Genomic DNA, 12,715 nt, shown 5'->3' with positions numbered 1-12,715 from the left:
GGTTTATCTAGTCAGTGGTTCTGGCGGACTTTTGTTTCACTTGCCTCTCTAAATAAGAGCGGTTACTTTGTCTTGGAGTTCAAGTCTTGGTGGTCTCACTGGAGGTTAGAGTAATCAGGTGCTTGTGAGCTTTGGGTATTGAGTAGAGGAGGCTGCCTCCTGTAGTTGGTGAAAGTTTCTGTATTCTCTCTTGATTTACAACGTACATAATAGCATCATGTTTAAGATTTTTTTTTCTTTTTTGTGCACAGCATTTTGTTAAGAAATCTCCAAAAGTATGAGAGAAGTAATGCAACAGAAGTATATACGAGAAGACTAAATAAAGAAAGAATATTAGCATATTTTTTTACCTTCCCGCAGTAAGATCGTCGGTGCAGCGGACGGTAAAGATGGATCTAAAGTTTGTGAACAGCGAAGTTGGAAGTACGTTAGTGAAATATATCAGCATATTATAGAGATGAGAGAACATGAAGAACCTTTGACTCATTGCCCCTTTTTCCCTGACAAAGTGTAGATCAATTTCAATATGCTTGGGATGTAGAGGCTTCACTAAATTTGTAGATAAATACACTGAGCTTATATTGTCACAAAACACCAACATTGATGTACTTATAATTAGAGGACAGTGTAGCTCAAGCAATAGGTTACACAAGAAGCAAGTAGGTCTCCACAACTGTATTTGTATTTTACTGTTGTAGTTTGTATTTCTTTTATTCTGCTACTCATATAATTCTATAATTTATTTTTTTTAAAAATTGAAAATGATAATACAATCTTAACATATTAATTACAACCAACAAAAAAAAAGTGCAAGAATATGGAAGTTTCTTTTTGTGGAATATAATATGGTGTTTATATAGGAAAGAATTAAAACCCTGGAAAGAACTTTGTTAAAACCCAAATTTTGGATAGAAATCATGAGCCCATATTTTAAAAAGCTTATATTAATATAAAAGAGCTCGATCTCAGTTCTCCAACGAACTTCTCGGGTCTCTCTCTTGTCTTCTCCCATACACTCCCTTCAAAGCAATCTGTGTACAGATGGAGAGGGCGACGACACAGCAACAGCAGGCTCCACCGGTAGCTGAGGAGCTGAATCTTGACTACGTAAAGAGACAAACGCAGAGCTTACAAAAGGCCATATCTCGAATCCTTGAAGACTTCGAAGCTTATTCCCAAACCAACACTACTCCCAAATGGTCCCATCCTCAAGACTCCACACATTGGTTTCCTTTTGAGCTTTTTTATCTCTTCTTTCTTGTCAGTCAAGAAACAAGATTGTGTATTTGCAGGAAGGACATTCTAGGGCGATACAAGATGATAAATCTCGACCTCTTTATCCTTGTGGAAGAAGTCAAACAAGTTTCCAAGGCCCTTGTTGTGTTTCCGAAGAACGTGAACGCTGAGAATGCTTCAAGTATGATCGATGATCCTTTCTAATGGATGCTTTTTGCTCACGAAACTGATTGAAACTTTGTTTTGTGTGATGTTCAGTTTTACCGGTTATGTTGGCTTCCAAGTTGCTCCCCGAGATGGAAACTGATAACAATGTCAAGATTGATCACTTGCTTCAAGATGTTCAGAGTTTGCCTGTGCCAATGCAAATCGAAACCCTAAAGGTGTGAGAGTTTGTGTGTGCGTATATCTCTTTGTGTTAGGAGTTTTTACTGAAGGTTGTTTCTTTTTTTTACTAGGAGAGGATTGGCAAGATTGCAGAAGTTTGTGGAAATGCAGGGAAAGTGTTAGCTGATGCTCGTAAAGCTTATGGACTGGCCCCCCAACGAGGAGGTCCTTCTATGCTTCCTACTACTATGGATAAAGCTCAAGCTGAAAAGATTCGGGAGCAGGAGAACATGCTACGAGCTGCTGTAAACGAAGGTGAAGGTAAGGGAGATTCAGTTTTTAACATGTACTGAAACATTTGCTTTAAGTAAGACGCTAGGTTTTTGATTTTGTTAAATTCGATACTTGTGGCTCAAGGAATAAGACTGCCTCCAGACCAGAGACAGATCACCACGGAACTTCCACCGCATATGGTAGATGCGCTATTCGTCAACGATGCAGGTATAAGACCTAACAAGCTAGACTCCATCCTTGTTCTTTCTTTCGTTCTTTAACGATTATCTAACTATCTTCCCTTGCATGCCGTTTCTTGCAGTGTTTAACAGCAGCGGAATGATGCAAACACAACAGTCTCAGTCTCAGCAACCAGAAGAACAGCAGCAGCACCAACAACAAGGAGGAGAGTATTGAAATATGCAGACCAATCAGCAGAATCTACAGCCTAAACCCTCAATAAAAATAGTCCCATTTGTATAACTCGGGCTCTTAATGGGCCTTATTTTTGCAACTGTATATAGCTAAAACGTTAGCATAATGGGTCTCGTCCATTATTACTATGATGATAGCCTAATGGGTCTGGTCCATTCTTACTATGATGATATTGTTGATATAACACCCGACCACTTGGTTTTGTTATGTACTTCCCCTATTTTGTAACTCTTGTTTCTCACAACGTGCGGCCTGAAACACGAAGCAGAAATCGGACGGTGTAGGATCGGTTTAGAACTGACGGACTCTCTGGTGTTCGACACGTATTAGTGACGTCGCAATCTCGACGCCGTTGATGGGTACACGACAAAACGTAAACGCGTTTTTTGTTGTACACGGGACTCGATAACAGCGACGTGTCCATCAAGTTTATTTACCTGTTTGTTTCCAAACTCTGAACAGAGGGCTCAAAAACAGCGACTCGGAAGTTACTGAATTTTTCTGACAATTTGTTTTCTTCTCAACTCAATTTTGTTTAGAAATAATGCATTTTATGTACTTTTCTTATTTTTGGCGTAGTTTAATTTTGATGTACTTAGGTTTGGCATCATATATATGTAGAACATTGAATTTGAATTGCGCTTTTAGTTTTATTTGAATCAAATATACTTTAGAATTGTCTAATTCTACGTTCAAAGACAAAACGAAAAATAAATTATTGTGTGAAAGTTAACATTATACAAAAAAGTAATATACCATTTGATGATATGATAAAGGCAGCCTATAAGAGTTGATTAGTAGCATTATTAATCCTCAACACAAATAACTAGAAAACTAGATCTACTGATGGAATAATGATGAAGATGAGATTGGCCAAACGAATTAAATGCTAACACCAAGAAGTCTCCGATGATGAGAAATCTGACAAATGGAGGAGAAGTGCAGATTCTCTTGTCTCTCTTCTTCTCTATAAAAATACAGCTATATTGTCATGAAGTAAATGCAACACACAGATAAAAAGCTTGGAAATGAAACGGACAGATAGATAAAGGAGACAAAGCAGAAGTTATGAAATGTCTCTTTAGCTTAAAACGTTTTGTAGATTCGAGCATGGATTACAGCCTTGCAGCTTCCTCCACCGTCCTTTCATTCATAACATGACACATTTATAGTAACAGTCACATGCACATATTAATGAACTTTTTCTACGTGTTTACGTTTTCAAAAAGATTAAATCATGATTTTATGTTGTCTTAAAATTAAGGATATTTTAAACTTTCTAAATAAATTTATAATATTTTTCACAGTTTAGATTGTATTTTATATATAAAACCGCCATGTTTCTTATATGTCAATATCATTTTTTTGAATAATTAGAAGTTTTTATACATCTCAGGTCCAAACAATATCAAATTAACTTTTCTTTATTGTGAATACTTTTACCAACATGATTTGATTCTATGACCTTTTATACTTTTACTAAATGATCTAAGAATTTTAGTCATTAGATCAATTTACGATAAATTTCTATTATTTTGTTAGTCATCATTCCCATTTTGTAATAATATGCATCCTACTAACTAATACAAATCGTTTGGGTGCATAAACTTAGCTACTTTTTCTCCATAATATATATACATTTAAAACAGGGTAAAAGTGTGAATACTAGTAACAGATCTTAGTTTTCTTTAGATGCATTTTATAACATGGATATGTTGACGTGAACTTATAAAAATCGGTCTAAAAATATTTTATATGTAACCAAATTATATTAAAAAAATACCTAGAAATTTCCTAAGCAGTTTACATACATCAACATAAAATTTGCAAACCACCAAATACATATAAAATATTTTTAGACCGGTTTTTTATATAATTTGCAAATTTTATGTTGATGTGAACTTACTACACTCATTGTCGTTTGAAATTATATACTATATGCTCCACAAGCCATTTCCTAGCTACTGAGCAAGACTAACTACATTCTTGATCGTCTCTGAAGAAAACGGCATTCTTGACATCACTATTACAAGTAGGTGATCACTCTGTTTATTTTTAAGTGGGATACTTACAAGTTTTTGTAGCATTGTTGATGAGAATATTCACAATCACATGGTGCATTACATTATTATCCATTGGAGTGCTATTTCAGTATCTTGATTCACTTTACCTACATTAATACTCACCGAACTTTCTAGAGTTTAAGTTCAAGAATTAATGTTCTTTAACAGGAAAGTGAATAAGTTTTAGAAAATGATATCACATGAACAACATAAAGTTCATACTTGGTAACATAACATTTATCAAGCCCATAAGTATGCTGATTAAGCAGCCCTTACATTAAAACTTCATAACAACAACAAAACACAACCCAAAAGAAAAAGAAAAACACATGGCGGGTGGTGAAGTTCCTCCTCTGCCCCTACCCACTTCTGCTTTTCAAACCAAAAGACAGAAGGTAAAAAAAAGTAGATAAAAACAAAGGAAGCCATTTCATAGAGGTCCCTTTGCTAAAAGACGCACACACCACACTACTCAATACTCACTATAACCCTAGTTCATAAAATGACAAAAGAGCCCTCATAAAACAAGCCCTTTTCACCATTTTACCCTTAGAGTTGAAAGAAGAAGTTTAATGGCTCTCCAATTAAAACCCTAACAGAGCCTTAAACCCTCTTTCTCCCAAACTCATTCTATCCTCTGTCCTTGACACTACACAAACCCTAAAACTACATAAACCGAACTTCTGACACAACTTTTAACGGAATTGACGGCCGGTGAAGGTTTGTCCAAAGGACCAGCTAGCCGGAGCAACGTTGTTGGAGACAACGGTTTGACCATCACTAGCAGTAACCTTAAAGGACAAAGCTTGACCATTAAGAAGATTGTTGCTTTGCCAGTTTTGCCCCCAGTTCCTCGACATTGGCTGCCACTTTGTTCTTGAACCTTTAACCGCCACAGAGCGAACATCTCCAGCACCGCCGACATTAGTGACCAAGACAAGGTTGAAGTAAGAGTGGCCGTTGATTGTGAACCTTATACCTCCCCTTCTCTTACACGGAACCCTACAAATAAAATGTACAAAAAGTTAAGAAACAGTACATAAAGATAGAAACTTTACGACAGTTTAAAAGAAAGTGTGTGTTTACCTTCTGTAAGAAACAGGGACAACACCAGCTTTGTAATGAGCAATGCGTTGGAAGATAGGCTGAGAGAGATCAAAGTGGTGAAGCGGCGGGTTACACCAACCACCTGCGGTATTAGGCAGAGCGTTGTTGGGAGGACAGAAGTTTGTTGCTGTAACAACAATTGCACCAGGTAAACACCACGCGCCGTCGCTCTGGCACTTGATCTCGAAACACGCGCCGCAGCTAAGACCGTTGTTGAACAGTGCGGTGCTTAACGCTGCCGTGTTGGTTCCGTAACCTTGGCTGTAAAGGTTCCCGTACCCACAAGCGCCACCTAGAGAACAAGAAATGGTGAGGCATTTCATCAAAACATATGGAATGTGTTGTTTAAGAGTTGTTGAAAGTTGAAACATACCCATTGTTCCAGAAGCATCACTTCCACCGTAGAAAGTGGCATGAGCATTGACCCACCCAGCGTCGTACCCATGAACAGAGGACGCCATTGCAGCAAAACCCAACAGGAAAATCCCCAAAAGACTCATTTTTCCCCTGCAGTTGAAAAAAAATATCAAGCAAAATTAGTACTCACGACATTACTAGCAAGATGTAAGAAAAAACAGTTAGAATTAAAGAGGGAATGTAATGAGAGAGAGATGTTTACATGAACATTCTGTTTGAGAAAGTGCAGAGCTTTTTGGAGAGTGGGAAAATGGAATGTGAAGTGAAGGAGAGAGAGGTAGTTGCTTTGATGGGAGTGAAGAAGAAGGTTGATGGTTGGAGTGGCATTTATAGAATGTTTTGACCTTTCATTTACCACTTTAACCTTATTTACTGCTTTAACTTTCATCAACTCTTCCTAGTTTATTTTCTTATTTAAAAGAAAAAAAATTTATCAACAAAAAATATTCTTTTATTATATTTTATACAAACAGGAACAAGAATTTTTGGATGTTATACGTGTGATTTCAGAAGAATCTGTGAAGAAAATGTTGGTGTATTGTGAAGGTTTTGGGGACGTTTGCCTTGATGTTTTTTTGTGTTGTATCCGAATATATAATGAAGGTTGGTTACTTTAAATTTGGTAGTTATTGTCTATTAAATATCATTCAATGTTTTGTTAATTAAATTTGTTTGCTTGCTCATCTGTTCTACACGTACGTTCCACTACTGCATTAAATTACTTTTGCTTATCTACTAAATTTAAATTTCAAATTTTGACATACTTCAAAAAAATTTCACCAATGCTTAAGTTTTACAAAGTTTGATTCTACCACCAAAGCAACAAAAAGGTAGGATTCTTTTCTTTCGTGTGATGATTTCTACAGATGTATTTGAAATTTGTTTTTAAAGTTTGTAATGGAGAATGGAGAATGTGTGAGATTCTGGATAGATAATTGGAGTCCTTTTGGGATGTTGCAGGAGTACTTAGCTGGTGGGAATTCTCGATTAGGAATCCCAAAGACAGCAACACTGGCCTCACTTCATTGTAATGGCGTCTGGCAGCTTCCCCAAGCGCGTACAGATGCCCAACTTCAAGTTCTCTCCTTTATCACTACAATCGAATTCACCGATGTGCCTGATTATTATGATTGGGAAATCGATGGGAAGATAAGTGATAAGTACAGAACTGGTGAGATGTATCACTACCTCAGAGGAAGGATAGAAGAAGTGAGATGGGCTCAAGTTGTCTGGCCAAAACGGAGAATCCCGCGACACAGCTTCCACACGTGGATGATAGTACAAAATCGACTACCCACGAGAGATAGAATGATCGGATGGGGATTGCAGGTGTCTCATACCTGTCTCCTATGCAACACAGCGGCAGAATCAAGGGATCATCTATTCTGGGAATGCAACTTCACCTTTCAACTATTGACTATGATCGCTGGGAGATGTAGGATCAGACCGTCTCGAAATTGGGAATGCTCGCTGGCACAAATGATCTCCTTGGCCACTCCAAACCCGGCTACTTCTCTGTCACTCCTTGCGTGGCAAGCGGCGCTCTATTGGACCTGGAATGAAAGAAATCAGAGACTGCATGCTAACCAATTTAGATCGATTGACTCTCTTTTCTCAATCGTTGATCACCAGCTCAGGAATAAAATCCAGAGTTACAGGGAAACTAACCCCAAGATCTCCTCAGCCATGATGCAGTTATGGGTCCGCTAGCTGGTTTCTGATCAACTCACGGAGTCCGGGGAAGGGAAGGATGTGGGTCATAAGACCTTGCTCGATTTTTAACGCTGCCTCTTCACTTTCTTAAAGCTATGGGTTTACTAATGGGTTTTACTGTATGAGTTTCCACTGGGCTAGGCTCTTAAACTATTGCCATTAGGCTTTTGTAAGCTTTTTCTTTTTTCTGCATTTTACATTTAATGAAAGCCAGTTTCAAAAAAAAAAAAAAAGTTTGTAAAACCTAAAAGAAGCTGCAAACTTTTTGAAAAAAAATCACGAGCCTCACATAATAACTTTGGAGAGAGAGAGAGCACATGGGAGGAAACTTGCAGGCGGTTTTGATGGCTAGTAGAACTTTGGAAGCGTGTGACTCTTCTTCTGCAACTTTCTTCGTTTAGTATCTTTTTGGGCCATCTCTACTTTTTCTTCACTCTCCTTTTAAAACAAGAAATGTTGTTAAATCAATAAACTTTATTTTATTTCGGGTGAAAGCAATAATGTATTAAGGTTATTTGTGTAACAAATTTCGGTCAAGAAACACAATCACTTTTCCAATTAACAAAAACAAAAACCAAAATGTACGATTTTCTCTTATATGTGAGAGTGGAATACATCTTTTAGAGGTAACAATTATTTTTTGAATTCAACCATGGACAAAAATCAGTTGTTAAATTTCTTCTACGTAATTGCTCAGAATCAAATTTGTAGAGACAATGTTTTGAAAACCAGACATTCACTCGGTATTGTAGCTAAGTCAATGGTCGGACCATCCAACTGATTCAACCAGATTTTAAATTTTAATTTAATTGTAAACTAAATAACTATTTATATATGCATAACTATAAAATTATTTTTATAAATTTTATATCATTGTTAGAATCTAAAAATGATATGAAAATAAAAATGAAAACTTCAAAATAATATAAAAATATAATGAAAACTAATTTATTTTGATAGTTAATAAAAACAATATGAGTTTTTATGTGCTTTTTAAATGTGCAATTTATTTATTTATTCTTAACTTGAATTCGAGAAATCTAAATTTTAATATCAAACTAGGTTAATGGTTTTAGTGAGTTTGATCGTTTTTTAACTGGGGTTAACAGTTTAACTTAAATTCGGTTTTTCACACAATCCATAACCGGTTAGAAGAGCGATTCACGGTCCGACCAGCAGATCCGATCTTATTTCAAAACACTGCTTAAAAAAAATACTTTAAAAATTAAGTGAAGCTTTTGTAATCCTTCTTTTTTTCTAAGTAAAAAATGTATTGATTTGGACCATGAAATATTTGAAGATTCTATATATTTGAATGTAGTGATTGCAATATATTGTTTTTAATCGGTGAAAATAGTATTTATGTTATGTCAGTATTATGTACCACCATTAATCGTGTTTAGTTTATGTAGTTGAAAATCATTGTTTTTTGAACAAAAAAAATATAGCCTTCGTCTTTACGTGAATTCATGTACTCCAATTTTTCCATTTTCATAAATAAAAATGTGGGAAAACTTTTACTTTTTACCATTTTCAATTACTATAATTATGTTTTTTTGCTTTTAATTATGTTTTTGTTGCCTCTTATCCCCTTAATTCATTTGTTAGTCCGAACATTCACTAGTCATACCCATAAATTATAATTAAATATTTTATATGCCAGTTAATTTCTTGTAGATAATCAGCATTTAAACAAACAAAACAATTACTACATATACTTATAAGAGAATCTGCAAATTTTATTTACATGTACGCAATTAACTAGGCATCTATGAACTCTATTTTTAGTACCTTTAACAAAAAGGAAATTATTGTTACTGTCATTCTGTAGCATATTATCAAGATATAAATAAATAATACCAGTAGTAGATTCGAAAAACAAGTCTTCAGTTCTAACTTCTAACCAGCTAGGTATGGTCTTCAGATTCGAGAATAATTGACACCTATTGCATAAAAGCATGCACATTATTTAAAAATATTATCAATCGTATCTTTGCGTTGTGGTTAACGATATCTCCTATGATTTGCTGTCTGGAGCCTAGTCACTAAACATCGTGCTTTTTGGAGAAATCATGTTTATATTATTCTAATCCAGGAGCCATAATCACAATTTCCAATGTGGTCAAAACATTTTTACTTAGAAAAATAACCTCATTCATAATCATACCAATGTGGTCAAAACATTTTTACTTTAGAAAAAGTAACTTCGTTCATAATCATACCTTAGAGCATCTCCAAAAAGGAACTCTATTTTGAAGTTTCCAAAACTCTATATTTGAAGTTTTAATGTGTTCTTCTCCAAAAGTAAAACTTCAAACCTAACTTTAAAATTATTTATATTTTACACTATAATCCTTATATTTGTCATAGTTGGCGTAAATTCATAAAACTTCTATAAATAAATAGTACATATATATATATATAAATATTACAGAAATATTAATTAAAAAAATCTTACACTAAAATATAAAATTATAAATAAAAGTACATAATTAAATATTAAACTGCAAGCAAATACTACATTATTCCATAAAATTATTTTCGTAATGCTCCCATATATGATCAACTAGTGCATTTCGAAGTAAGAAATGATTCTCTTTATCTTTTATTTGTAGATTATGAGCCAAAAATTGTTGAAATAGGATATCCTCATAATATACCCGCTGATAGTTTGATATCATCAAATGAAAAAATCCTTGATCTTTTAAATGAAAGTACAACAAGCAAGGAAAAATGTCATTAGATGATTGAATTACGACTGCAAAATGAAGCAAAAAAATTAGCTTTTAAAGAAGTAAAAGAGGAAAATAAAATATTGCTAAAAAATTTAGTTTCTATCGATGATGTTAATATTCGTGTATACATTCGATCTAAACAAGAAAGAATCATACGAAAAAGGCGTCAAGAGCAACAACAACAATCATCTTCGTTACACAAAATTTGTTTGGGCAATATTTTGGAGATTTGGGAGGTCTTGGAGCAAATTTACCAGACTATTAGTGTTGTTATAATATTTAAATTTGAGTAATAATTATGTCTTCATGTGTCTTTTTAATAAGTTTTTATTATGGTTTTTTTGTAATATTCTTGTTGTTTAATTCTAGTTTTAAAATATTATAAATCTTGTTTTAAATTTTTTATTTAATTTCATGTGTAAAACTTAAATTTATAAAACAAATTTAAAATATTTATGAGATATAGAAATTTTAAGAATTAAAACAATAAACAAAAAAATATTTAAGAATTATAAAAATATGATCTATAATTGTAAAGATCAAAATGCAAATAAAAAGATGAAACTTCAAATTTGAAGTTTTGAAAAGTGAAACTCTATATTTGGAGTTTCACTCTTCAAAACTTCAAATTTGAAGTTTTGAAGTTTCTTTTTGGAGAGCAAAAAACTATATATTTAGAGTTATAGAGTTTCTTTTGGAGATGCTCTTACTCATCAATAAAATTGGTAGAAAAACTGGATTCCTCAAAAACTGCGAAAATTCGTTTGCTCATGTCTTTCTGTAGTACTTGCAGAGTCTTCAGTACCTAATTATTTAAAAAAAAAATCTTCAAAAAGTTAGAAAAAATGAATAATACGAGTATACAGCCCATGTTTTTCCTGACATTTGTGTTTTCTTACTGTTGGTCCGACTATGCTTTGACTGTGAAGCTGTAATGCCAGGACCAGAGTGTTTCATATGATTATGTTTGCTTTAAGAATGTAGTTCTAGTACTTAACCTCTAATTTTCAAACTTTAATATGGTAAAGTAACTAATTACCAAAATAAAAGCGCTTAAGTTGTGTATTCAGTCCAACGACCACTAACCGTTCAACTACATTCAAGATTTCCAAAGGCAGCCTTTTGCTATTCCTCCTCTTTTGAGGTGTTTTGTTTACAACTTCTTTAGATTCATCTGCACCGCTGATAATATTAAATTCAACGGCTAGGATTGATCTAATGCTGCACGAGCACATATGATGATTCTGTCTTTGCACAGCAACTAAAACCGTGTATTTACCAAGTGCCATTGCTTAGGAGTTCATCCAAATTTTAGTTTAGGATTTGTTTGTGTTTTAGTTATGTTTAGAAAAGAATTAGGCGGATTGGCATAACGAAAATAGGTTGCTTTTATAGGGTTTCTTTAGTTATTTGAATTGAATTGTGTGTCCAGTTATTTGGTGAATTAAATGGGAAATTATACTACATTCAATATCCTTAAAGTTACTATTAATTTCGTTGATCCTCGTGTCAGTTCATCTCATATTGGAAAAAACAAAAAAGCATGATAAAGAATGAGAACCGATTCTCTAGAGGGACTTTTCTATCAGTTTTTTTTCTTAATGGTCAGCTAATTTATTTCAGTATTTTTTAAAAAATAATAAACTCAATTTGTAACCGGTTTGGATGCTCTAAAGTTGTATAATGTTGTTCTGTTTCAAATTACATACTTTTTTGATTTATTAATGTATTTTCCCATATATACATAAAGTCATAAACTAAACTCAAGCAAAACAGTATTACTTTATAATGTCATATAGACCAGCAGCTTATAAATTGACTTGAATTTATTGAACATCGTAAAAGTTAGTAACGTTTATACCAAAAACATAGAAAGTTTAACATTGGGTTTGCTGCTTGACTATAGAAACGTAATGATGAGATTAGTTGATAACAGTAAAAATTAGGTAGCAGATGATCAAATTTAGAATATCTTCAAGCTACCGACAGTTATTGTTAGGCAACCAAGTTCAATAATTGGGGAAGAGATAATTTGCTAATCATGATTAAGCACATGACTATCACTTTTGTTTCACTCTTCGTGAAAACCGGATGAGTCAAATCATGAGAACATTCATTATAGAAAAAACAGAGTAATATAACGTGGATTGTTTATTGATAATCAAGACAATACATTTGTTTAACTTCAGATCATTTGTTTATGTTCCATAGTCCATGTTTCTACAGCTGGTGATGTGTGAAGTTGCTTTTGTTTTCTTTCCAGATAAAATGACTGTAGGACATGCAGATATGACATATATATGTATGTACATGGTCACGAAAGAAAGATAAGGGACAAAGTAGGTGTCACGACTCACGAGCGATACAAGGAGCCTAAGGTCGTCTTAAGATGTGATTAATCTTAAAATC

At 33.9% G+C, this 12,715-nt stretch overlaps 3 protein-coding genes across 3 annotated transcripts; 2 read left to right on the top strand and 1 right to left on the bottom strand.

The window, feature by feature from the left end:
• The first annotated feature begins 151 nt into the window (after positions 1–151).
• Positions 152–3,374, top strand: LOC106363877 (mediator of RNA polymerase II transcription subunit 8-like). Its single transcript, XM_048781268.1, has 3 exons — positions 152–1,199; positions 1,293–1,417; positions 1,495–3,374. Exons 1-3 carry the CDS (start codon positions 1,042–1,044, stop codon positions 1,623–1,625), a joined length of 414 nt encoding a protein of 137 aa, XP_048637225.1. The 5' UTR covers positions 152–1,041; the 3' UTR covers positions 1,626–3,374.
• Positions 3,375–4,513: 1,139 nt separating this feature from the next.
• On the bottom strand, positions 4,514–7,754 carry LOC106369322 (expansin-A15-like). The gene is made up of 6 exons (XM_048781265.1): positions 7,527–7,754; positions 7,047–7,411; positions 6,061–6,951; positions 5,815–5,948; positions 5,421–5,733; positions 4,514–5,336 (listed from the first exon to the last, which is right to left on the bottom strand). The coding sequence occupies exons 3-6, from the start codon at positions 6,183–6,185 to the stop codon at positions 5,030–5,032; spliced, it is 879 nt and encodes a 292-aa protein (XP_048637222.1). The 5' UTR covers positions 6,186–6,951; positions 7,047–7,411; positions 7,527–7,754; the 3' UTR covers positions 4,514–5,029.
• On the top strand, positions 6,756–7,568 carry LOC125610035. Its single transcript, XM_048781690.1, has one exon. The coding sequence runs from the start codon at positions 6,756–6,758 to the stop codon at positions 7,566–7,568; it is 813 nt and encodes a 270-aa protein (XP_048637647.1).
• Positions 7,755–12,715: the final 4,961 nt, after the last annotated feature.

This window comes from Brassica napus, chromosome A6 (genome assembly GCF_020379485.1).
Source record: "Brassica napus cultivar Da-Ae chromosome A6, Da-Ae, whole genome shotgun sequence".
Lineage (NCBI taxonomy): Eukaryota > Viridiplantae > Streptophyta > Magnoliopsida > Brassicales > Brassicaceae > Brassica > Brassica napus.
Note: the sequence above shows the minus strand (reverse complement) of the source record. Positions and strands in the feature narration are given on the sequence as shown.